Source organism: the organism of the source record quoted next, unplaced genomic scaffold (assembly GCF_019419815.1).
Source record: "Pyrus x bretschneideri cultivar Hongxiangsu unplaced genomic scaffold, Pyrus_bretschneideri_v1 Contig12, whole genome shotgun sequence".
NCBI lineage: Eukaryota > Viridiplantae > Streptophyta > Magnoliopsida > Rosales > Rosaceae > Pyrus > Pyrus x bretschneideri.
The window spans coordinates 8039193-8063976 of NW_025999413.1; the positions used below are offsets into that span (position 1 = coordinate 8039193).

Genomic DNA, 24784 nt, shown 5'->3' on the forward strand with positions numbered 1-24784 from the left:
TTTTCCTAGAAAAATTTAACCCTTTGAATTTCCAAAATTCTCCTTGAGAATGATCATAATCTTTGACAAATCATAGGGAAATTTGATCAAGAAAACGTCCCAATGAATTGTAAGAGGAGCCACCAACCATCAAGGCTTTCTTGCTCTTCTCACTCATGTCCTTCACCCTCTTCCTCACATCACTATCCTTCTCCATCAACTCCTTTATCCCTCGCTCTAGTTCATGTGCCTTCACAACATTTGGGTACTCACCGTACAAGTCCCTCCTATACTCCATATTAACTTCCACGGCCAATCCTAATTCCCTCACCAACTCAAATGCATTTAGTTGTTGCTCCGCGTACACCGGCCAAGCGGCGACCGGCATGCCAAACCATAGGCTCTCCAACGTGGAATTCCACCCGCAATGGGACACGAACCCTCCAACGGCCGGGTGGGCTAGGATCGCCACTTGCGGAGCCCAACCTATGACCTTCCCAATCCCAGCTGTCCGATCGAGGAACCCTTCAGGTAGGACTGCCGTAGGATCCGAATAGTCATTAGGGGAAGCGATAATCCCCTTTGGTGGGGGCTGGCGCAGCGACCACAAGAAGTGATGCCCACTTTGCTCCAGCCCCCAAGCTATCTCCCTCACCTGGTCCTCACCAAAGCTTCCCATGCTCCCAAAGCACAGGAACACCACAGATGAATCGGGCTTGTCATCTAGCCACTCCAATATATCCGACTTCTGCTGAGCCTGCTTCGAACCCTCTTCGGTTTCACTGCTCTTTAGGTTCAGAATAGGTCCCACAGGGTACACAGGTGGGGTCTTACCATCAGAAAGTGAATCAAGGGCGTGTGATTCCAACTCAACGAACGTATTTATCAGAATACCCTTGAGTTCTCTAAACCTGTTGGCATAGCCAAGGAAAGCTTTCGCACCATCCTTGTCCAAAAGGACGCTTGGCAAAACTCTAGCCGGAACCGAGTTGACAAAAGTCGGCAGTGTCAACTCAGCATCCGAGTCTTTGAACTCGCTTACGTCCTTGCCATACACGTCGCGAATCGTTTGGATATTAAGCATCAGCCCGAGAAACCCGGCCGGCGAAGTGAAGAACATGTACGTAGGAACTCCGAACTCATTGGCCACGTCGATCATTGTCGTGCAAAACATGTCGATGACAAACCCGGCAACCCGAGTCGACTCGGACTCTGACTCGGCGAGTTTGGAGACAGCATCTTTGACGTAGGGTTTGTGGCTCTCGACGAATTGGCTGCGGAAGGCGTTGAGACTTTTGCGCCTGTCGATGTCGGAGGCGGCCTGTGGGAGGGTGATGAAGTTGACACGTGACAACACGGGAGAGGATTCGAGGGAGGATATGTAGGCCTCTGTACCCTTGGATTCGAAGGGGAGCTTCATGATGAGGACTGTGATGAAGAGTTTCTCGTCTCGAGAGACAAGGAGCTTTGCCATCTCCACGGCGGAGATGAGGTGGCCGGTGCCGGCAGAGGGGATGAAGACGAGTTTCGTTGGTTGCTTCATTTGGAAATTTATTAGGAGTTTGATAGCCTGGAGGAAATGAAAATTTGATTAGCTGATCGATGTACAAGCTTCTTTTACTTAGATGTGTGTCTGTGTATGTATATACTATACACACACACAATATAGATGTAAATGATGGAGGTGATGATCTCATGCCTTTGCTGGCATTGGTTATATATGACAATGACTTGAAAACCAAGTAAAGGACCTTTGGGGTCAGAAAAAGTTCCATGCATGCCTCTTGGCGACTAATTTAGGCGGTCATAATGCGTAGAGAAATTGGAGTGGTGCTCACGGGAATAGATAAGTTGTGTGAATATTCGTGAAAAATTATTAATAAAAGAATACGACAAATTCTGTAAATGTTGGATAGAACGAGAGAGTTCCTTCGTCTTTAAATCCAAATACATAATATATATTTTATTCATATTTTAAGACTATCCAAATAATTACAAATAAAAACTCGAAAATAGATCCACGACTTGTAGTGGAACTTATATAATAGAGGTGTACCCTAATAATTACTTTTTTTATATTTATGAATCAACGTTATTATCTACTTTAAAAGGAAGAGAGTGAGCGTAGCGTCATAATAATCTATCAATACTGTGGTTCAAATATATCTTTAATGAAAATCAAATCTAAAAGCTATTACTTACAAATAAAAAAAAAGTAAGAATATCATTAAATAATAATACGAAGTGGCTAATAATCGCTTTTTTAATAGTTACATAAAACATAATATTTCTAACTATTACTCGTCAATCAAACGGACTTAAGTTGATTTCATTTTTAGGCAATTTTTTTTTTCTTTTTAATTTGCTTTATTTCTCTATCCTCACTCCCACGAGCTTATTCTTCTTCGTTCCATATTTTTCTTATATACATTTCCAATATTTTAAATGGAATTAATAAGAGTGACACAGTAACACGAGGGATTAGGGGACGAAAATGTTATTTGACCTGAGCTGTGAAAGAGCAAATTTGCTTTTTTGACCTGGGGGAGTCGTAGCCGACAAGAATACTGCAGTCTGCGGCTGAAGAAAATGACAGATTCCACTTGTTTGTAATTCTATGCACGTCAGCAGGGTTGAGGAAACAACACAGCATGCACATTTATCAGTTCAACAAATTTAAAATCATCGAAACAATTTCTCTCTTGCCACGTGGTATATTCTTATTTACTGGTTAGTGATTTCCGTACTGTCTATTTTTTACATTTTACACTCATTCGTTTAGATTTTTCTTTTATTTACTACAGAAGGTTTAAAAGGGGTCTAGAAATTGCTCCCGATAATGTGTACACATGACTACAAGGGTTTGATTAAAATGGAAATTATAAACTGCTCATCATGTATGTGTGACTAAAACAATACAAGTATATACTAATTAGTCACAGGAAGATCTGATCAATGAAACGGCCCAATGATGAGTGTGAGGAACCACCATCCATCAACGCTCTCCTGCTCTTCTCACTCATCTCCTTCACCTTCTTCCTCTGCTCACTCTCAACCTCCATCACCTCCCTTATCCCTCTCTCTATCTCCTCCGCCCTCACCACCACCTCCCCTTCCCTCCTGTAATCCATCTTAATCTCCACCGCCAGTCCCAACTCCCTCACCAGCTCAAACGCATTCAACTGCTGCTCCGCGTACACTGGCCAAGCCGCAACCGGCACCCCATACCAGAGACTCTCTAGGTTCGAATTCCACCCGCAATGGGACACGAACCCTCCCACCGATGGATGGCCCAAGACCGCAACTTGCGGGGCCCATCCTATGACCTTCCCTATCCCGGCCGTGCGGTCGAGGAACCCTTGGGGCAGGACTCCGCTGGGATCAGCATAATCACTGGCGAATAGAAGCTCCCCCTTTGGCAGGGGCTGGCGTAGGGACCACAAGAATCGGAGGCCGCTGTGCTCAAGCGCGGTGGCTATCTCCTTCACTTGGTCCCCACCAAAGCATCCCATGCTCCCAAAGCACAGGAACACCACCGACAAAGGAGATTGATCATCAAGCCACTCCAAAATTTCCTTCTTTTTGGCCAGCTCCGAGCCTTCAGGGTCACTCTTCAAGTTTAGTATGGGCCCTACAGGGTACAGCGGCGGGGTTTTGCCGTCGGAAAGAGCACGAAGGCAGTGGGATTCTAGCTCCATGAAGGTGTTTACCAAAATCCCCTTGGTTTCTCTGAACCTTCTGGCATGATTGATGAACTCTGTGGCGCCATCCTTGTCCAGATACACGCCAGGCAAGACTCTAGCAGGCATTGGGTTGACAAGACACGGCAAAACCAAATCAGGATCCGATTCCTTCAGCTCAGTGCAGTCCTTGCTCTGCTCGTCATGAAGGGTTTGGAGGTGGAGCACAAGCCCGAGAAAGCCTGCGCCGGACTGTGAAGAAGACGTAGGTAGGAACCCCAAACTCATTGGCCACGTCTATCATGGTAGTGCAGAACATGTCGATGACAAACCCGACGAGCCTGGGCTTGCAATCAGACTGAGGGGACTCACTAGTGAGCTTCGCGACAGCATCTCTGACGTGTTGTTTGTGATTTTCAACGAATAGCTTCAGGAAGAGGTTAATACCTTTCGTCTCTACGGCTTCCTCCGGGAGGTTGATGAATCTGATACGTTCGGCGTCGTCAGCACCCTTGAGCTTGAAGTTCGACTCCAAGGGCAGCTTCATGGTGAGCACTATGATGAAAAGCCGGTCGTCTCGAGCAACCAAGAGCTTTGCGATCTCGAACGCGGACGCAAGATGGCCAATACCTATGGCAGGAATGAACACTAGCTCTGCAGCTTGCTTCATTTTGGATACGAAAAAAAAGTGAGATGGAGATAACTACAGATTATCGGTGCTAAGTTTAAGTGTTCACTTGTGAATGGTGAGATAGTATCAAAACTCTATATAAATAAATATATATATATATATATATATATTACACGTAAGTATGTATGTGTATACATATCAAAGCATGCATATGGATTGTGGTGTTTTATATAACAAATATAAACCACTCACAATTCTTGGAGCTTTCCTTTGGCCCAACCACGAAAGGACGTACAAAGCTTTCATGTTATCTTTTTAGTAACTAGTCTTTCACAAAGGTGGGACACCAAGCTAAAGAACAAATGTGGGGCCCTCCGACCATTGTTTCGGCTGTAATACCGGCACAAAAAGACAGCTGCTGGTGACCTTTGAGATGATAAATCCTGCATTGCCACACACATAACGATGTTTATATGTATAATGTACGTAAGGAAATCGGTTTCTTCCGTTAAGGGAAAAAAGGAGAAGCACCAAAGTCAATTGAAGTAGAAAGTTGGAGAAGAAAATCTCCATACGGCTCAACAAAGTTAAAATAAGCCAAAGCATTTTTTTAAGTCCTGGCAGATTATTGTATATAAATGAACCTTTCGTCGGACAAGAAAATGAAAATGGATCGTAATAAAAACGTTAAAAGAGTCAAAATAAAAAAATAAAAAAGATAGGATCATAAAATAATCATGAAAATTAGAGCTTTTATGTGTTGTATCAGAGAACCGAATGAGATTCAGAAAAGAAAGTGGAACAGAATAAACAGAGAAGAATACCTAGTGAAAGGACTTCCTCCCATTTCTGCACTGAGGAAAATGTCCGTCTGCAGCTAAAGCACTAGAACTTCCCTTCAATGGGCAGGGCACAACGGAGTTGTCTGTTTTAGTTTTTGATGGAGATTTCCGCGGCCAGATGTGGTTTCCTCATGTGCCCAGTAACATGACCAAATTACAGATTTTCTTTCATAGGATTTTAACCAATTTAACCTTCAAAAGAACGAAAAGTTTAATATTTTCCTCATTCATGACTGTATGTGACTCAGTAACGTGAGAGCGTATATACATACTTCATTTTAACAATAAACGTATCAGGAAAGTATAAGACTGCAAGGTAACATATGATATACTGGCCTTACGACTCTCTATCTTATCCACTGCAGAGAACACATTACTGAACTCCATGGCAAACATTTATGATGGCCTTGATCGGAAATATATCCCATGCTGCAAATTCACAGTTATATACTTTACTGCCAGTTTAGCAAGCATCCTTCCTAAATTATCATTGCCCAACCAATTCTAAAAATTATTATTGCCTGCTTCACAAGTTCCATATAGAATCCAGATGGCATATTCCATATTTGGGTTGTTGTACGAAAGCGACAGATATGAGATCAATACATAAGCAAGGCAAAGTTTGATAAATACTGAAATCCAAATAACCCAAGGATTTATACCATAGTTGAGAATAAGCCTACGTTTAGTTTGGAGACGGCAAGGAAATTCCAGTAATAAGAAAGGGGATTACATAAGTGTTTTACATCTCACAAACCCAAATCCCACATGCACCCAAGCTTACACAATGTGGAACCAAAAGTAAAGGAACTATGTCCTACATCATTACATATTCATCAGTGTTTTGCCTCTGCCAATACAAAGCTTCAATACACTGATGAACAACACAAGGAACTTTGGGTGTAGTATCAATAAATGGACTCTTATTCAACCACTTCTTAACTGCTCTCGGTGCAAAATTAAATGCATATAAACAAGTGTGGTAGAGAAGTCAAATAAAAGAAAATCAGTGTACCCTAGGAAGTCATATTGAACGCGCAGATAGTAGATACCAGCCTTACAAACATAGGTGACTTGAGTGTTTTAAAGCTTAAGTAACAAAATTCAACTATAGCCAATTTGTCGGCAAAGCCACATAAATATTGCCAACATGGGTCTCATAACTGAGGCAGTTATAATAGCCTTCACGGGGAGACACAGCACAAAACATTAAGATTTTCAAGAGTTCTAAGTACATCAACCAATATAATACGACAATACGAGTCACCCACGAGTAAGCCAAATGGAAGAAAATAAACTACTCGTGCAGGGTATTCCATGAAGATCAAAGTATCATTTAACTAAGCATGGCCATGCGCAACACTATAATATACAGAAATCATGCTTTTTTAACTGACCTGAATATATGTAGGAGGCGTCTTTGAGATGGCAGCTTATTAACTTGCTATGGCTCAACCGCTAGTGTCCAAAGTTCATACCAAAGACCATGTGGACAGACTTAAGCGCCATCTAAATAGAATACAACTTAGACAACTGCTGACCTGCAGCAAAAGCTAAATTAGCAAGAAAGTAGATTCCAGCTGCAGATACAAACATCACAATACATCACATAAACCTAAGATGAAGCTAAACTCAATAAAAAGACATGCCCACTGACTTGCCAGAAACCAGCCAGTCTAGTTTAGGAAAATTCACCCTTTTAATCCAGTCCTTAACTATGTATTTTTAGGAATCTTGAGAAAATGCATATCATAGACGATTAAAGTTGAATCGACAATCACAGACGATAAACTTACATGAAGGGCAGTTTTCCATGGATAGATAGTTCTTGTTATGATCCTGCTAAGGAGTTGCGGATGCCGCAATGCAAGCATCAAATGGTGGATAATTTGCATGAAGACTTGTCGAAATAGTTTACCACATTGAATGACAGCACAAGCTGGGAAAAGATCTTTTTCAAGAATTCTTCATCAGTCATAAGGTTCCAAGATTGCATCTAAGGAAGAATTGAGAGAAGGCCTATAACCAGTATCTTTCATCTTCACAGTCAACTCCTCCAATATATCATATATCTCATCACCCTGAGGATGGTTTTGGTCCCTGGATGCGAAACAGTTCAAAAAACCGCTAGTATCAATCCAACTACATCCAGTCTCCTTCCTCAAACCTTTTTCCCTCATTTGTTTCCTCACATTATCCACGTTTTCCCACTTGCCTTCCTCGGCATACATATTTGAGAGCAAAACATGGTAGCCCGTTTTGCCATTTGCTGCCTCTAGTTCAAGCAATTTCCCAGCAACAATCTTTCCCAATTCAAAATGTTTATGAATTCTGCACGCCCCAAGAAGTGAGCCCCAAATTTCCATCACATCACCCTCTTTGCCCAACCCTTTGACAAACTCGTAGGCTTCAACCACTCTCCCAACCCTCCCTAACATGTCTGCTATACAGCAATAGTGTGCCGATAGTGGTTTAATATTGTATTCCCTTTTCATTGAATCATATATCGAAAGACCTTCGTTAACCAAACCAGCATAACTGCAGGCAGACAAGACTGCAACAAAGGTTATGGCATCAGGTGCAATGCCAGATTTCTGCATTGAGTGAAACAAAGAGAGAGCTCTCTCACCCATTCCATGCTGACCGTAACCCAGTATCATTGTGGTATATGTGACAGAGTTCTTCTCATGGGATCCGGCGAAAACATTGTCAGCATTAGTGACTGCACCACATTTGGAATACATGTCAATTAGAGCAGATCCCACGAAGACGTTTTGGTCAAGGTAGTGGCGGATAGAGAACCCATGGAGTTGCTTACCCATATCTATGTTTCCCACTGGATTACAAGCTGGGAGAACCGATGCTAAGGTCACAGCATTTGGTATTAGATTTTGCTCAAGCATCTGCCTAAAGACAAAGAAAGCTTCTTCAGATAGCCCATTCTGTGTGTACCCAGCAATCATAGAATTCCATGTAGCCTGATCTCTATCACGGCTGTAGTCCTTTTTGAAAACCCGTTCTGCGATCCTTACTGAACCAGATTTAGCATACATGTCGATGAGATAACTGTCCATCCCCTCAAATTGTATGTCATGCCTAATAAGATAAGCATGAGTCTGCTTTCCAATATCTGGATTTCTAAGATTTGATGAAGCCGAAAGTAGAGCAGTTACAGTTACTGAATCAATCATGAACCTTTGCTTTTGCATCTCATAAACAAGCATCAAAGCTTCATCATCTAAACCATTTTGCACAAATGCAGAAATCATAGTATTCCATGAAACAACATCCCTCTCGGGCATCTTATGAAAAATTTTGAATGACATGTCAACAGAATTGCACCTTGAATACATTACGATAGTCGCATTGAGTAAAATAACGGGCATCAATCTCAAATGCTTGATGATAAAAGCATGCAGCTGTCCAGCTAATTCCAACTGTTGCATCTGTGAACATGCAGTTAAAACTGATAGGAAAGTCACCTCATCAAGAATAGCCAGTTCTGAGTTTACAGCTTGAAAGAAGAGGTCGATCGCTTCAATAGGATGGTTATTTTGAACATATGCACCGATCATAGTGTTCCAAATCTCTGTATTTCTCTCCGAACAATGGTCAAAAATCTTCCTAGCATATTCAAGGCAACCAAGCTCGGCATACATAAATATTGCCGAGCTCACAACAAACAAGTCAGTCACATATTCCCCACCCAACCTAAGAAGCATACTGTGTAGAACATTCGCGTTCTTATAGTCTCCCATAGCGGAAAGCGCAGGGAAAACATTGACAAAACTGACAGCACTCGGTGTTATTCTCATTCCCATCATCATCCTAAACTGCTTCACTGCTTCTGCATATCTTTCCGTCTTAACATACCATGAAACCAGCGTATTCCAAGCAACCACATTTCTCTTGCGCATCGTATCAAACACCCTACGCACTAAATCATACTGTGAATAATCAAAGTCATTATAACAAGCAGAGTACATATTCAAAAGCGAATTGCACACAATCCTACTGGGGTTCGGAAGACACCGAAGAACATGGCAATGCAGGGCTTTACCCATCTTGAAATTGCGCGTGTCGGCACAGGCTTTGAGGGTAGAAGAGTAAGTGTAAGGGTCGGCCTTGGTGCCGGGAGAGGCGGATTTCATCTGGGAGTAGAACAAGAGGGCTTCATTGGGCATGTTGTTGCAGATGAATCCAATGATGATGGTGTTCCAGAGCACGCAGGAGGGGCGAGGCAAAGTGTCGAACAGTTGGCGAGCAAGGTGGGGTTGGCCTTCCTGGCAGAGTTTGCTGAGGCGGGAGCGGATGGTGGGGGTTTTGAGCTTTGCGAGGGGGAGGATTGGGGAGGAGAGGTGGTCCGGGGCGGTGGCTGTGGTGGTTTGAGTGGTGGGGGAGGGTGTGGAGAGAGGAAGAGGAAGAGCAGAGGAGGCCATGGCTATTGATGTGTGTGAGTTGCCCTGTTATTTTCCCTCCTAAATTGTGGATTGGGATTATCCTTTTTTTGGTTGGTTGGTTGGTTAGTTGTTAGTCTGCTAGGCTTCCGTTTCCTTGAACTTTTAACTTTCATTTTCTAACCTCTTTGCCCTCTTTACCGAGAAAAATTTGTGTGAAGTCTGACTTGCCACTGTACTTTGCTGAGTGGCACTACAATCCAGTTAAAACTCGTCACATAGCAACTATTAAATATAATCTTTTATCATTCTTTTATAATAATTCTCATAATTATTTTTCTTACTAATTAATATACATCATAAGATCAATCTAATTGTTCATTTTTTTTTTTCTTCTTCTCCTCTCTGTCATTTTTCTTCCCAAAATTTCCCCGTCATCTTCTTCCCTCATTGTTTCTCCTCTCTCTAAATACAAATTGTAGACTCGAATCAAATACCTTCAAAGCATGATGACACAATATGCCCTTAGCTTCAAACATTTTACAAGAGCAGGAAACGATATGGATTGAAGTATGAGAGATAAACTCAATTGTGTTCCCTCTTTTTTGACCTTCTTTGGTTGCTTATAGATAGTAACTCGTTCATTACTAACTTCTCTTAACCTTAATGTCAAGCAACTCATGTAGTCAATTTTAAAGAACTTGAATACTTTATTTGCTTTCCATTATAAAAGTGAAAACTCACGGGAAAAAAAATTGCAGAGAACTAGAGTCAGATTCAAATTCCACATAATTAGTGCAACTTGAAACAAAAATTTATATGAGATACATCAAAAGAGGGATGAGAGTAGGGAACCGATGCTCACACCAGATTTTGGAACGTGGATAAAGCCAGGCCAGACAAGGATTAAACTGGAGGAAGAGAAGTGGGAGAGAGAGAAGAAAGTGAAGACTCATGTCAAAACATAAACTCTTTAGATTGATCTTGCTATATTTGGGGTGCAGAACTTTTTTGGGCAACATAACTTTCTTAAAGAAAAATTGGGAAGGAAAAAAAAAAGAATCATTAGATTGATCTTATGGTGTACATTAACTGGTAAAAAAAAATAATTATGAGAATTTTACATATAAAAGAATGATAAAAGATTATATGTAAGACTTGCCACGTGAAGAGTTTTAAGTGAATTGTAGTGTCACTCAGCAAAGTCCAATGGCAAACCAAGTTCCATACAAGTTTTTTTCCTCTTCACCAAAGTAAAAAAAAGTGCACAACATATACCGGATGAATAAATGTGCGTTTAAAAATTAAATATCTATATAGTATAAATGGATATCAAAATTATTCTTACTCTTAACTTACATGTGTTTGCTAAAATATGAGTACCACATCAAAATTACTCTAACATGAGACTATTAAATATGAACAATATATTTTCTTCAACTAATGTCAATCAAATATAATTTTCCTCTTCAACTAAAATCAAATCACTTGCCAAAGGTTACCAAGGGCAAAAGGTATTGATTTACTTAATCATAATATTAAAAATATGTTTTAACTTTAAACAAAATACCCCTAATCCGGTTTAGTGCATGTTTGAACTTTTTTTTTAACTAAATAAAGAATGATTAGATGAGATTAACTATTTGATCATCATCAGTAAAGAAATGACCGTTGCACCTAAACCCCTCCCTCTGTACCCCTCTACTAGTTTTTATTAATAAAAATGAAGAAAAAGAAAACAAACAGGGGCTAGGCAAATACCCGCAAAAGAAATATATGTGCAGAATAAAACCCACTTGACGAAGAGGCCATAAACAATTATTCCAATCAACCAACAAATACCAACAATAGTTAGAGCCTTAGACAAGAAGTGAAGAACCATAGTGGGATCAGCTTCTATCCAAAGGTGCTTCCATTCACGAACCCAAAAACTACTCGAACCACCTCAATAAGCTAAAATTTCTGCAACAATTGGACTCACAAAACTTGTAGTAAAAGCACCAAGAACCTAACCTACACTTGTACGTAATGACCCTCCAAAACCAGCTCGTCCATTGTTACAAGAACCATCAATATTTACTTCAACGCAGCCTGTCTGCGGAAGCTGCTAGTAAACTGAAACAAAAGTAGGTGTCATAGCCAAAAGTGGAGAAACGCCTTGCAAAGACATAATAGTTAAGGAAGTAGAGATCGATCGCTGACTAGAAAAAGCATACCAAACTAATTCGCGAAAACGATTAGTGAACAAACTTTTCGTAAACACCAAGGTTACCTCAAGCTCTTCAAACTAGGATTCTAGACTGATTTTGAAAGCTAAACAAGTTTATGGCTGATAAGCTTATATTTATATATATTTTATATCAAATTCATTTGCCTTTTCTTAGTTAGTTCCTTATATTTTTGAGTTATTTACTTTGTTTTTGTGTTTTGTAGGATTTGTCAAGTAAAGAAAAGAAAAATAACACAAGTGGAATTTTAAGTAATAAATTCGTCAAAACTGCTTGTGCAGGTCAGCTGACTTTGGAAGCAAGTTGCGGACAGCTCAGAATGAATTAGAGAATGAGCCTTATATGGTTGGAAAGCTACAAATGTCTATTTTCTCGAGCATTTCACAGATTGTTAATATCATTTTTCTAGAAGAAGTTATGGCCGTTTTAACATTGAAAGGTTCCCAAGAGGCTGAGCAGTTTGTAACTGACAAGAAAGCATTGAAAGCAATAAATCCAATAAATCTAGCAGCCAAAACTGATGCAATCAAGAACAAACCAGCTGAAACCTATTTAAATATCAGAGGCAATGAAATTAAAGATGAGGATTAAGAGGGAGTTATTGGCATAAAGGCTACCCAAGGAGTTACAATTGTTTCACCATTTCCTCTCACTTATTGTCATCACTAAATGGCTATTAGTGGATGAGTTAAGTAGAAGAAAATGATGCAGCAAGAATTGGTTTAAAAGTAGTTTTGGGGAAGAAGAAAAGGGGGAAGCCTTAGTCGATTTCTTTCGGTTCTATTTTCTCAAACTCATGTCTATCTTTTGTTTTAACTTAAGGATTGTGTAACTAAATTTTTAGTAGTTAGGGGCTGTTTGAAGCCCCAAATATGATTGCAAGTTTATTATAACATTTCGTTTGAATTACTTTTATGATTGGATGAAAATTGGTTCACTACTTGTCTCATTGATGAATTCTTTATGTGTTTTCTACGGATGCATACTTAGTAAGCATATCTAGGATTCTAATGCTATGAATATGTGTGTGCCTGCCCTTGCCAAATGAGGACCTACATATGTTCTAGAGTAGTACTTGTTAATTGCAATTAACATGTGAACCAATTTCTAGGATAAGTAAGACAACGCCAGTACTTACAATGTCTTGTGATGACTCAAACTCTTTTCGTTCTTAATGATTTCTACTTGTTAAATCTATGAACACACCATTCTAGATTGCATGTTAGGGACTAAGTTAAGTTGAAAACGTCATTCTCTTAACATACTACATAGGAAAGAGTAATAGGTTGAGTTCTAACATTGAGCCAACTTGAGCATCTTCATCCGGAAATAGAAGGAATTTGAATGAAACATAACATGTTTGCATGATTATTTGGTGGTGGATAGCAATTCCCCTAACTCGTTTTTCTTAATTTGCGAACTACTTAAAATCTGTTTTTGTCCTGTTTTTGTTCGATTTAATTTAAATAGCAAATCACCTCCACAAATCCCAAAAATTTGTGTGAGTATAGCTATGTGTGTCTAGTATATGCATATAAAATTTCGTAGACTTTAGATAAGTGTAAGTCAGTCTAATAATTATTTTTCGGTGGCTGGTCAGTAGGGACAACATCCCAGTTTTTGTGACATTCTAAGTAGTTAGATAAAACAATCTTCTGCGGGAAAGACCCTTATTTTCATATGCTACAATTGATAAATCTTATTATTAATAAGGAAAATTAATAGGACATTTGTGTGCTACTTTGTGGTGTGCTTTTAATCCTATCAATGGCAGTATTTGGCAAGAAAAGGAAAGAGATCCTCTCTCCGGATCTCTTCCACTAACGCCATCGGATCAAGTGATTCGGGTCCTTAAAATTTGATTCAACAGCTCAAAACAGGTACCTATTTTAAAAGTTATAATAACTTTAGTCGTTGGATCAAATTTTAAGGGTCCGAATCACTTGATCCGGTGGCCTTGGTGAAAAAGATCCAGATGCAAGAAAAAACCTAAAAGTGTATGCTTCATAATAGTATTTGTTTTTGTTATTTTATGGAAAATTTGTTGAAATATCTCACATTGAGCGTATCTCTGTAAAAGAAGAGTTTATATATCTCAATCCCACAACAACTAATACTGAGGCTTTTTGTGATAAAACTCCACACCTAACAGATTGTGTAGGTGGTAATTACCAAGTTGGGAATAATATCGGTGTTATTGGAAGTGGACATTTGAACCGTCTCTCTGATACTTCTACATGGTATCAGAGCCAAAGAGCGGGTCCGTAATGTATTGCCACATGACGGGTGAGTCCCCTTGGTCTTGCGCAATGATGGTGGGTACCTTGGCCTCGTGTGTAGGGTGAGTCCATGTAGTTGTCGATGTGAAGATCTTCCACATATGACCCACTAATTATGAAGCACTTGGATTTTTTTATTTATTTATTTTTTGCTTCTAGTTCTTTCTTGTCCTCTTTGATCACTTTGGACTTGTTGGAAAAATTATATTTCACAATTGTAGCACATGGTTTTTTCGTTGTTCTCATATATTTCGAGAAGAGAATGCGGTTGCTAATAAGTTAGCAATTTAGGCCTCCTCTTGCCTTATACTTGTTTAGCATGCGACCACCTCTAGAGACTTTTCCTTTTCCGCATTGGAATTTTTTGAGCATGCACTCCTACAAATTTGTCCCCCCTTCTTAGTGGATGATTTTCTTTTCTTTTTTCCTAATCCTTTTGGTTTTTTTGTTTGCAAGCTCTTACCTTGTAGTTTTTATTTAAAAGGGTTTTGGTCTAATGTGCCCCCCCCCCTTCCTTCCTCTCTTTGTATTTTTTTTTCCTTCAAAGCATAAAGTTATGTCGCTTTAATTAGGTGGATTTTTTTTTTTCATATCAATAAAATTCTCTTGTACCTTGAGGCTTTCTTTAAAAAAAATAAAAGATAAAAAAATAAAAAAGAAAAAGGAGAAAGAGAGAGAACATGAGAATAAGGCGAATTTCAATGAGAATCTTCTTCCTTACAAGAACAAGGGGAAAAAGCAAAACACATCCTTTTGTGGTGGCCTGCGTAAGGACAACAGCCTGGCCAATTCCTCCGAGTCCAATTGCTATTTCGTGATCATATGATGGTCCAACCGAAAATAAGTGAAACAACTTGTAGTACTTGATGCATGAAGTGAGGTAAGCAAATGGAGACACTCATTTATGATATGCCATCTATACAAGAATAATTTACACGTTATTAGTACACTGACATGTGATATCTTGTGTTAATAAAATAAAAATATGTAGACAAATTTAAAATATATTTATTTTTTATTGGCACGAGATGCCACCATAGCAATATACTCGTACTATATAAGTCATTCTCCGCCTATACATCCAAGTCCTCAAAGTCTGTAGTAGCTCAAACAAAAAAAATAAATAAAAAGAAGTTGATCCCGGTCTTCACTACATGCGTCACATCTATCATTGGGTATATCTGTGTAGAATCTCGTTTCAAGGAAAGGGGGAAAAAAAAAAATCTTGCGTGTGCTTATAAGTAATTGAGTTACTTCCCATTATTGTCAATTGGTTTATGATGAAATTTCAACTTTCTTCATAGTATCAGAGTAAGTTGTTACATGTTAAAGCTTAATGACCACACATTCATATCTCTCGATTTGTATTGTCTATGAATTAGACTTGAAAATTCTTTACACGTGAAGGGATATGTTGAGAGTTAATCCCTCTCAATTCTTTATTAAAAAAAATAATGAACCTTGCGTATGCTTATAAATAATATCCTACATTCCTAAAACAAAAATCAAAGAATCTGATTTGAATCAAAGAATCTTATATATAGTTAATACAAAACTTGGATGTCGTTCTATACATGAAGATATATAATCCTTGAATAATATTAAAATTCAATAAAAAGCTGGTGTTAGATTGGGTATTGATTTTAGTCATCTAATGTGTACTTAATTTAAATTTATATATTATTTTTTGTTTTAGTATTTAATAGATATCTTATTTAATGTCATTCCATTAAAATTAAAATTATTTATTATTATACACATTTTAATTCATTATATTTATTTTACTTCCTCTAATTAGTGTACCTAAATGTTCGTATCATAATATATTTTACTAAATTAGTGTACCAAAATGTTCATATCTAAATATATTGTAGTGAATTAGTGGCACATAAGAAAATATGCAAAAATATAAGTGTACCGAAAAATTCCGTACCTAAATATATGATATTAAACTAGTGTACCGAAATGTCAGTACCTAAATATATTATAATAAACTAGTGTACCAAATGTCCGTACCTAAACATATTATACTAACCTAGTGTACCGAAATGTTTGTACTCAAATATATTGTAATGAATTAGTGGCACATAAGAAAATATGCAAAAACATGTGTACCGAAAAATCTTTACGAAAATATTTTCTAATATAAGATACTTACCATAATGAGAATTAAAATTTATAATATTTTCATAAAATTTAATTTATGAACACCATAAAATTATAATTAAAAAATAGATATTTAATATGTTGGCATTAAATAGAGTCTAGGGACTAAAATCAATTTTTAATTTTATATAAGACATTTTTCTAAACTTCATCTTCTTTAAGGATCATATTACTAATTGATTTTATGTTAAAATTTCAACTTTCTTCAATTTGTCATTATCTTTCTAAATATTTTTACATTTTTTTTTCTCTTCATATGTAAATTGTCTATACCACATAAAATGTAAGACGTTCTCTCGTCCTTCGTCCACACACCACCCCTACCAAAATGTATATTTAGACGCGATTAAAATTATTTGTATGATCTCAGTTGATGATACGCAAATGAACAGATCAGAGCTGGTATTTGTTCCGACACCGGCGGTTGGTCATCTTGTATCAACCATAGAGTTTTCGAAACGATTACTCGACTGTTGTGACAAATTCTCTGTCACAATCCTTGTCATGGAATCAGCATTTGAATCCTCCACTCCTTTGATCTCAAACCCTAGCACTACTCAATCACTTGCAGCCTCCCATGCCCGCATAAAAATCGTAGACCTTCCCAGTGTGAACCGCCCAGTCGAGATTCTTCAACAATCTGTGGAGAAATACCTCACCGTTTTCATAGAGAACTACAAGTGTCACGTAAGAGACGCAATAGCCAACCATGTTCTGCCCAACTCCTCCGTTTCTGGTTTGGTTGTTGATATGTTCTGCACCTCCATGATTGACGTAGCCTATGAGCTCAAGGTTCCATCTTATCTGTTTTTCACTTCCGGGGCTGGTTTTCTAGGGCTTCTTCTCCACCTTCCAGGACGGTATGACCGACTTGGCATGGTGTTCAAACCATCGGACCCTGAGTCGGTCGTGCCGAGTTATGCCAACCCAGTTCCTGCATATGTGCTTCCTTCGTTTGCTTACAAGGACACCGGGTACAGTTGCTTTGTAAACTGCGCTAGGAGGTTCAAGGAAACCAAGGGTATAATCGTCAATACATTTTTTGAGCTGGAGTCCCATGCAGTTAGCTCACTTTTGGATTGTGAGACCGAGATCCCTCCTGTTTACACGGTGGGACCCCTGATTGGTGAGCATCATGTGAAACCGTCGGATCGGGCCAAATTTGGAAAGATCATGACGTGGCTTGATGATCAACCTCCAAAATCAGTGGTGTTCCTCTGCTTTGGGAGCTTTGGAAGTTTTGATGAGGCCCAACTGAGAGAGATTGCAGTTGGATTAGAAAAGAGTGGTAAGAAATTCTTGTGGTCCGTACGGAAAGGCCCACCTAAGGGCCAGCTTGCAATGCCAGGTTAGTTTGCAATTTATTATCGAAAAATAATTTTTGCACATCTTTTTATCTTTTATATGTCTTTATTTTTTTGTTTTTTGAATTAATACTTGAATCAAAATAAAATCAAGAAATATATGTAGGAAAGTACAAAAAGTAACAAGAATTTGACGAACATTACTTCTCTTACTCACGCAACTAATTTAGTCATTATTTTTCACTTTGTTAGTCAATTTGGTCTCTCCCCTCCATGTTTAAATTTTTACGAACATTTCTAAGCTTAAAAATGTAATGGCAGGTGACTACTCAAATCATGAGAAGTTTTTGCCTCAAGGATTCTTGGAGAGGACCAAAGATGTTGGTATTTTGTGTGGCTGGGCCCCACAAGTGGAGGTCCTGGCCCACAGAGCGACCGGAGGGTTTGTGTCGCACTGTGGATGGAACTCCATATCAGAGAGCTTGTGGCATGGTGTGCCTATTGTGACTTGGCCTCTGTATGCTGAGCAGCAGATTAATGCCTTTCAGATGGTGAAGGATTTGGGGTTGGCCGTGGAGCTGAGATTGGACTACAGAACAGACGATGGTAATCATTTTGTCGTGGCAGATGAGATTGAGAAGGCTGTGAGGTGTGTGATAGACGGTGATGGTGCGGTGAGGAAGAGGGTTGAGGAGATGAGTGAAGTGTGTAGGAAGGCTGTTGGCGATGGTGGATCTTCCTCTACTTCGTTTCAACATTTGATTGAGGTTATGTTGGCATGCCTTGACAATAAGGAGGAATGATCCTAGCATTTCCCTGACGTAAAAGCAATGGATTTTGTGTGCTCAATAACAAGGCAAGTGTTTATTAATGTATGGTTGGCTTACAGTCTTATCGATAAATGATTTTCACCCTTTGTTTTCTTTATGCACTCCTTTGTTTCTTTTTTCTAGCATTTGGAATAAATCAAGAGGTAGAAACAAGACAAATGTCGTTGTCTTACGTGTGAAACTTAATGGCTACACGTGTTCAATATCTCCTGATTTGTATTTTTCACTTGCTAAGCTTAAAAACGCACCATACGTAAAAGGGCGTGTTGAGCATTAATCCTACACTAGGAAAAGAAAGAATCTTGTATATGCTTATAAATAATTGAACTACGGTCTCATATTGCCAATTAATTTTGTAGTAAAATCTTAACATTTTTCAATTTGTCATTCTGTTTCAAAATATTTACTTATTTTTTTCATCTTCATAAATTGTCTATACCACATAAAATTTATATCTAGACGCAATTAAAGTTATTTGTACCCTCTCAACTGACTATATGCACAATGAATCGTTCAAAGCTAGTGACACCGGCGGTTGGTCATCTTGTAGCAACCATAGAGTTTTCGAAACGATCACTCAACTGTTGTGACAAATTCTCTGTACAATCCCTGCCATGAAACCACCATATGAATCCTCCGCTACTTTGGACTCAAACCTTAGCACTTCTCAATCACTTGCAGCCTCCCATGCCCACATAAAAATCATAGACCTTCCCAGTGTCAACCGCCCACTCGAGACTCTTCAACAATCTGTGGAGAAATACGTCACAGTGTTCATAGAGAACTACAAGTGCCACCTTAGAGACGCCATAGCTGACCATGTTCTGCCCAACTCCTCCATTTCTAGTTTGGTTATTGTCCTTACTTTGTGCTGATAAAATCTGGATAATGGGACGGTTGCATGAGCTCCGAGTGCCTCTTTTTTAGCCCATACTGTTACACAGCGACAATTTAAGTATGAGTAATGCTAGGGAGATTGTATTTGAAGACAAAAACTTGTAAACTAAATGACGTAGAAGTTAATGATTTAATTATTATTTAAGTTTTGATAAACGTTCTCATTTCCTATTAGTAACACGTCATTTAGTTTACAAATTTTGTATACAAATTTAGTCTCCTAGAACCACTACCTAGATTAAAATTGAGGACAATGATGAGCTAACAAATTGTCAAAATTCTCATCTGGGTTATATAAAAAGGTTGCCCATATGAAAATGGCCATTGTTGGAGGATAGATAAAGAAACGGTGCTGATGTGAGGTTTCTGATTTTTAGTTTTAATTTTTTTAAGCAAAATTATGAATTAAAAAATGGTACAACCTTTTTTATGTACTTTGTCCGTCACTGCACTAAACGCTTTTGACACATCCTGATTCGGAATGTCCACCTAGACTCTGAATCGAGCCGTGCTAGCCAACACCTATAGGGTGACGAAGTCATAAAGTGTAGTGATATGAAAAATGTGAAAAAATTTAAACCTAAAATTGCCTAAATACAAGAGTGTGCTGGTGAACAGGAATGAATCTATTTCACACGTGATGTCAGAGCATAAGTAAAGTACAGTAAAGTAGAATGAGAATTATACCATTGAAGGTAGCCACCTATACTGATATTTGCCAAGAATCCTCATCGATACGAAAACTTTGTTGCTAAAACCTGGAGGGTCGAAAAATAAGGGTGAGTGAGCCTGAAAATAAAGTAATAAAGTTTTAATAAAAACCTTTTGAAAACGTTATAAGCCCTTGTTATAAAACAAGTATAGTTTTCAATATATACATACTACGTATAATATAAAAATGCTAACCATAACCAACAATATTTCAAGGATGCCATACGTCACAACTTTGACGTCCGTAATCACATATTTTTGCCTAAATAAACATATCACATTGAATGCTCATCGACAGATGCTGACACACGAGTTCATGTAGAGGTATTCTAACGTGAACAGGATTGGGTATTTGTGAATGTAATGTGATAGTTTTTCTTTGATATGTGGCTTTGAGTTAACTACAAACATTTTTGTGCTTTTGATGCATGAAGTGAGGAGGAAGCTACGTACTACTCTTATGGAGCTTCTTTCGCATGGTAAGTTGAAGTTGCATATCATTTTTTTCGTTTACGGAATTCATTATCTCGCTCTATTGGCAATTAGCAGTGTCTGACAATTGATAACGTGTATGAATAAATGTGTGGAAGTTTGAATTGTACATAGGAAAGTGAATTTTAACAACTCTAACGATTGAATTGATAACACAGTTTAGCAATTTTTTCAAGACTAACTATTTCTGCTAGATGCTCAAACATTATGTTTTCTACTTTTCTACTTTCCCTTTTCTATGTTTTCCCCTCATATGGCAGGCGGATTACTTGAAACAATGAGTATAATATTGATGACGCAATATGATCTACAAATGAATGGTTTTTTATGGCATGCATATCCATACATAGCAAGCAAAGTTTCACTTAATTGGTTCTTAAGTACTACACCGTCTTTTTAGTTACTTTGTGTGGAAATTATTCATGCTTGTCGTGGATAATACATTCAATGCCCGTAACAAAGTGCGGTCACATTTTCTAGTAATATCTATAGGTAAGCTAAAAACAAAGACAAGAAGAAAGAAGAAAGGACATAATTAATGTTTTATAGTTATCTCTGCTTCCTCTATTGCATCATCATCAAATCAATGACTCGTCCAATAGCCAATGCAGAAAGTTAACCTCGTCCTCCTCTCTCTTGGGGCTCGTTTACTATTTCGTAAAACAGAAGAATAAAGGGAGTTGAAATCAGGAGTTAAAATGGGTAGAGCTAGAATTAGATTTATGTTGAAATTGTTCACTAAATTTTTTTAGAATCAGGGTAGAAAGGTACTAATTCCATATAATTTAATGCCTTATTCTAAACAAATTATTCTCCTCTTCTTTGGTTAATAAATTATTTTATAGTCTAATTAATAAAAAGAGGAAATTGTAGGAATGATCTTTCAACTTTAACTCAATTAAAGTTCCTAAATTAAAAATTCATAACATTAGTTCCTTAACTTATCAAAATGTGCAGCTAGGATCTTTTGTGTCAACTTTGTTACAACTTCTGGCAAAATAAGCTATGTGTCACGCACATGAGGTTGAATCAATGGGCAATATGGAAAACAAATGAGAAAAATTGCAACAATAGTCTCTTAACTTTAACCTAATGGAGAAATGGTCCCTCAATTTTAACCCAATTGAAAAAATGGTCCCTAACTTTAATTCAATTGTAGCAATGATCCTTCCAACACGACTCATTTTGATAGAATTTTATAGTTGTACATTTTGATGAGTTAAGAAACCAATGATCATAGATTTTTAGTTGAGGGATTGACGCTCCAATTGAGTTAAATTTGAGGTGATATTTCAACAATTTTCACTAATAAAAACATGTATTAATTTTTTATAACAATAAAAGATTGGTTCAAAGTATTTAATAAAATTGAAATGTGGTGTAAGGTGAAATAAAGTGGTTAAGTGTTTATACAAAAAAAAATAGATAATTTTTTTTTATAGTTTTTTGTATTTTAATTTTGTTTTTATAATTTTTTTTATTTTTCTATAATTTTTTAATAGTAAGTAACATAACTGTAATGTCATCGTGACATCACATAACCTAGGGGCTAGACTAGGCAATTACACTTGGGACTAACCATGTTCTCCCATAGCCCAATGACTTAGAAGAGTGAGAGGAGATTTTGGTGTGGAGAGGGTATTTAATCCAATCCCCAGGAGTTAGTATCATGCTGGAAGTGCTTAAATGAAAGGTACAAGATATGGTTAGGCCTGACAATTTCTCGTATGATGTATTAACGCAACACAAAACAACATAACATTAATAGATTTCATGTTATTCTGTTAACGAGTTGCGTCGTTACTGACCACCCATTAAGAACTAGTTAGCAAGGCATTCTGTTATCAGGTCACCCGTTAAAATAAACGTGTATGATACGGAAACAACCCAGTTGTCAAGTCTAGATGTTAAACATGACAATTTTTGCACGACCGGTTAACCTGACATGAAACGACAAAAAATAATAGATTCCAGGTAAACCAGTAACAAGTCGGCTTGTTATCATGTCACTTGTTAAATTCATATAATGAATTTGACGTGACACGATTTGTTAGAATAGTGGATATGACACAAAGAAGACAACACGAGAAGGCAAATTTAATTAGACTTTCTAACCAAAATGGTCTCCGAGATTGACATAATTTTTTACTTTGGTCCCTGAGATTTGAAATCGATAAAAGTTGTTCCTGAATTTGCCTGCTATAAATTATTTTGGTTATTTCGTGAAAAAAAATCTTCATAAATAAGAATAAAACGATGAAAATACCTTCAATTCTAGTCAAATCATTTTGGCTCATTGTTTATTAAATTAAAAATACTTTTTCCATTTTAGTTCTTATTTAGTAGAATTATGAAATGATCTGATAAAATTGAGAATCATTTTCATTGATTTCAAATCTCGTGGTAAGATGAAAAGTTAAAAAATCTCATGACTATTTAGGCTTAAAAAAGCCTAATGTCCATGGAGGGATGAGAAGAAAGAGCAGGACTGCAGGAGCCGGGCCAAAATTCGGGATGCCTCTCAGAGCACAATCAGACGAGTTCACCGACAAATGAAACTTTGGTTATTTCTGAATCTGGGAAGCTTAAGGTTATGCTTCATTTCATTGGATTGGATTGAACTGGGTTGCACAATTTAATTTTGGTGTTCGGAGGCAGTGGGGGCGGTGGATTTGTAATCGCAGTAAGTTGGAAAATAGTGTTATTGGGGGAGAGAGCAACAAGGATGGGAGTGAGTAGAAATAGCGACCCGAATCAAGACGGGTCAGATGAGCAGCAGAAACGATCGGAGATCTACACCTACGATGCGCCGTGGCACATCTACTCCATGAACTGGAGCGTCCGTCGGGACAAGAAGTACCGGCTGGCCATCGCCAGCCTCCTCGAGCAGTACCCAAACCGAGTGGAGATTGTGCAGCTGGACGACTCAAACGGGGAGATCCGGTCGGACCCCAACCTGTCCTTCGAGCACCCGTACCCGCCAACCAAGATCATCTTCATCCCGGACAAGGAGTGCCAGAAGCCAGACCTGCTGGCCACCTCCAGCGATTTCCTCCGCGTGTGGCGCATCTCGGGGGATGAGGACGACTCGGACTCCTCGTCGTCTGTGGAGCTCAAGTCCCTCCTCAACGGCAACAAGAACTCCGAGTTCTGCGGGCCCATCACCTCCTTCGACTGGAACGAGGCGGAACCCAAGCGCATCGGCACCTCGTCCATCGACACCACGTGCACCATCTGGGACATCGAGCGCGAGGCCGTGGACACCCAGCTCATCGCCCACGACAAGGAGGTGTACGACATCGCTTGGGGCGGCGTCGGTGTATTCGCCTCCGTCTCGGCGGACGGCTCCGTGAGAGTGTTTGACCTCCGCGACAAGGAGCACTCCACCATCATTTACGAGAGCTCGGAGCCGGATACCCCCTTGGTCCGCCTGGGATGGAACAAGCAGGACCCCAGGTACATGGCCACCATCATCATGGACAGCGCCAAGGTGGTGGTCCTCGACATCCGCTTCCCGACCCTCCCCGTGGTCGAGTTGCAGAGGCACCAGTCCAGCGTCAACGCCATTGCCTGGGCCCCACACAGTTCTTGCCACATCTGCACCGCCGGTGATGATTCCCAGGCCCTCATCTGGGACCTCTCCTCCATGGGGCAGCCAGTGGAGGGCGGCCTTGATCCCATTCTGGCCTACACGGCTGGGGCCGAAATCGAGCAGCTGCAGTGGTCCTCTTCCCAGCCTGATTGGGTTGCAATTGCCTTCTCTACCAAGCTTCAGATACTCAGGGTATGATCAAGTATGGCCACCGACCAGGCATTTCACCGACTCCTCCGGACTTCAGTTTGTGGCCAAATGCCATCGCTCAGCTGCTCTTTAGTCAGTCCTCCTTGCTAGTTCGCAGTTCCTAGTCGCAATTAAGATAATACTACTCACTCTGTTACTTTATTGACAATTGATGTGAACATTAGCTGATATGCTCCTTGCCTTGGATATTTCTTACGAAAATGCGTCTTTGTCGATGATAGTCCTAGATTTCTGCCAATGAAGTTAAGATAATTAAATTGTATCTGATTTCTCTCCGTTTATTAACTATACTATCATTTGATTTGCCCATGTTGATATTGCTATGCGTTTTTTTCTGTTTCTCCTTGCGATTTTCGTACGAGAGGAGGTTGTCACCTACCTGACCATCCCAGTCTGCTCCTTAGCTTAAAATTCTCTCGCGTGCACCTCTGCCGTTTAGCTGATTTGACCAAACGGTATCATTTAGTGAGTTATGCAAGCACGACATGACAATTTGTTAGCGAGTTTGTTTCCTCATTACTAGTCAAGGTATTTGAGTCTCATCTT

General features: G+C 38.9%; 5 protein-coding genes across 7 annotated transcripts; 2 read left to right on the plus strand and 3 right to left on the minus strand.

Annotated features, from left to right (window-relative positions):
* LOC103942197 (putative UDP-glucose flavonoid 3-O-glucosyltransferase 3) lies at window positions 1-1701 on the minus strand. The gene has a single exon (XM_009352398.2). The coding sequence runs from the start codon at window positions 1520-1522 to the stop codon at window positions 71-73; it is 1452 nt and encodes a 483-aa protein (XP_009350673.2). The 5' UTR covers window positions 1523-1701; the 3' UTR covers window positions 1-70.
* A 1122-nt stretch (window positions 1702-2823) lies between these two features.
* LOC103942188 (UDP-glycosyltransferase 71A16) lies at window positions 2824-4344 on the minus strand. The gene is given in 2 exon segments (XM_048578362.1): window positions 2824-3911; window positions 3913-4344. Coding segments are annotated over 2 exon segments (1413 nt in total). The 5' UTR covers window positions 4330-4344; the 3' UTR covers window positions 2824-2915.
* Window positions 4345-4589: 245 nt separating this feature from the next.
* Window positions 4590-9676, minus strand: LOC103942187 (pentatricopeptide repeat-containing protein At3g22150, chloroplastic). 3 transcript variants are annotated; one of them, XM_018646241.2, is made up of 4 exons: window positions 6929-9676; window positions 6530-6665; window positions 5115-5324; window positions 4590-4733 (listed from the first exon to the last, which is right to left on the minus strand). In XM_018646241.2, the coding sequence occupies exon 1, from the start codon at window positions 9569-9571 to the stop codon at window positions 7103-7105; it is 2469 nt and encodes an 822-aa protein (XP_018501757.2). In that variant the 5' UTR covers window positions 9572-9676; the 3' UTR covers window positions 4590-4733; window positions 5115-5324; window positions 6530-6665; window positions 6929-7102. The 3 variants fall into 3 exon arrangements, with proteins under 3 accessions (XP_018501757.2, XP_048434317.1, XP_018501756.2); XM_048578360.1 differs by having other exon boundaries at window positions 6530-6673; XM_018646240.2 differs by lacking the exons at window positions 4590-4733; window positions 5115-5324 and adding an exon at window positions 5331-5561 and having other exon boundaries at window positions 6530-6673.
* Window positions 9677-16482: 6806 nt separating this feature from the next.
* LOC103942189 (UDP-glycosyltransferase 71K1-like) lies at window positions 16483-18687 on the plus strand. Its single transcript, XM_009352394.3, has 2 exons — window positions 16483-17550; window positions 17828-18687. The coding sequence occupies exons 1-2, from the start codon at window positions 16563-16565 to the stop codon at window positions 18307-18309; spliced, it is 1470 nt and encodes a 489-aa protein (XP_009350669.2). The 5' UTR covers window positions 16483-16562; the 3' UTR covers window positions 18310-18687.
* A 4175-nt stretch (window positions 18688-22862) lies between these two features.
* LOC103942190 (WD repeat-containing protein LWD1) lies at window positions 22863-24547 on the plus strand. The gene has a single exon (XM_009352395.3). The coding sequence runs from the start codon at window positions 23162-23164 to the stop codon at window positions 24224-24226; it is 1065 nt and encodes a 354-aa protein (XP_009350670.2). The 5' UTR covers window positions 22863-23161; the 3' UTR covers window positions 24227-24547.
* The last annotated feature ends 237 nt before the right edge of the window (window positions 24548-24784 follow it).

Excerpts from the sequence above, each read along its gene's own strand:
- LOC103942197 (XM_009352398.2), bottom strand. The coding sequence starts at position 1,522 with ATGAAGCAACCAACGAAACTCGTCTTCATCCCCTCTGCCGGCACCGGC.
- LOC103942187 (XM_018646241.2), bottom strand. The coding sequence starts at position 9,571 with ATGGCCTCCTCTGCTCTTCCTCTTCCTCTCTCCACACCCTCCCCCACC.
- LOC103942189 (XM_009352394.3), top strand. The coding sequence starts at position 16,563 with ATGATCTCAGTTGATGATACGCAAATGAACAGATCAGAGCTGGTATTT. Across the intron at positions 17,551-17,827 it reads GGGCCAGCTTGCAATGCCAG|GTGACTACTCAAATCATGAG; the intron begins GTTAGTTTGCAA and ends ATGTAATGGCAG.
- LOC103942190 (XM_009352395.3), top strand. The coding sequence starts at position 23,162 with ATGGGAGTGAGTAGAAATAGCGACCCGAATCAAGACGGGTCAGATGAG.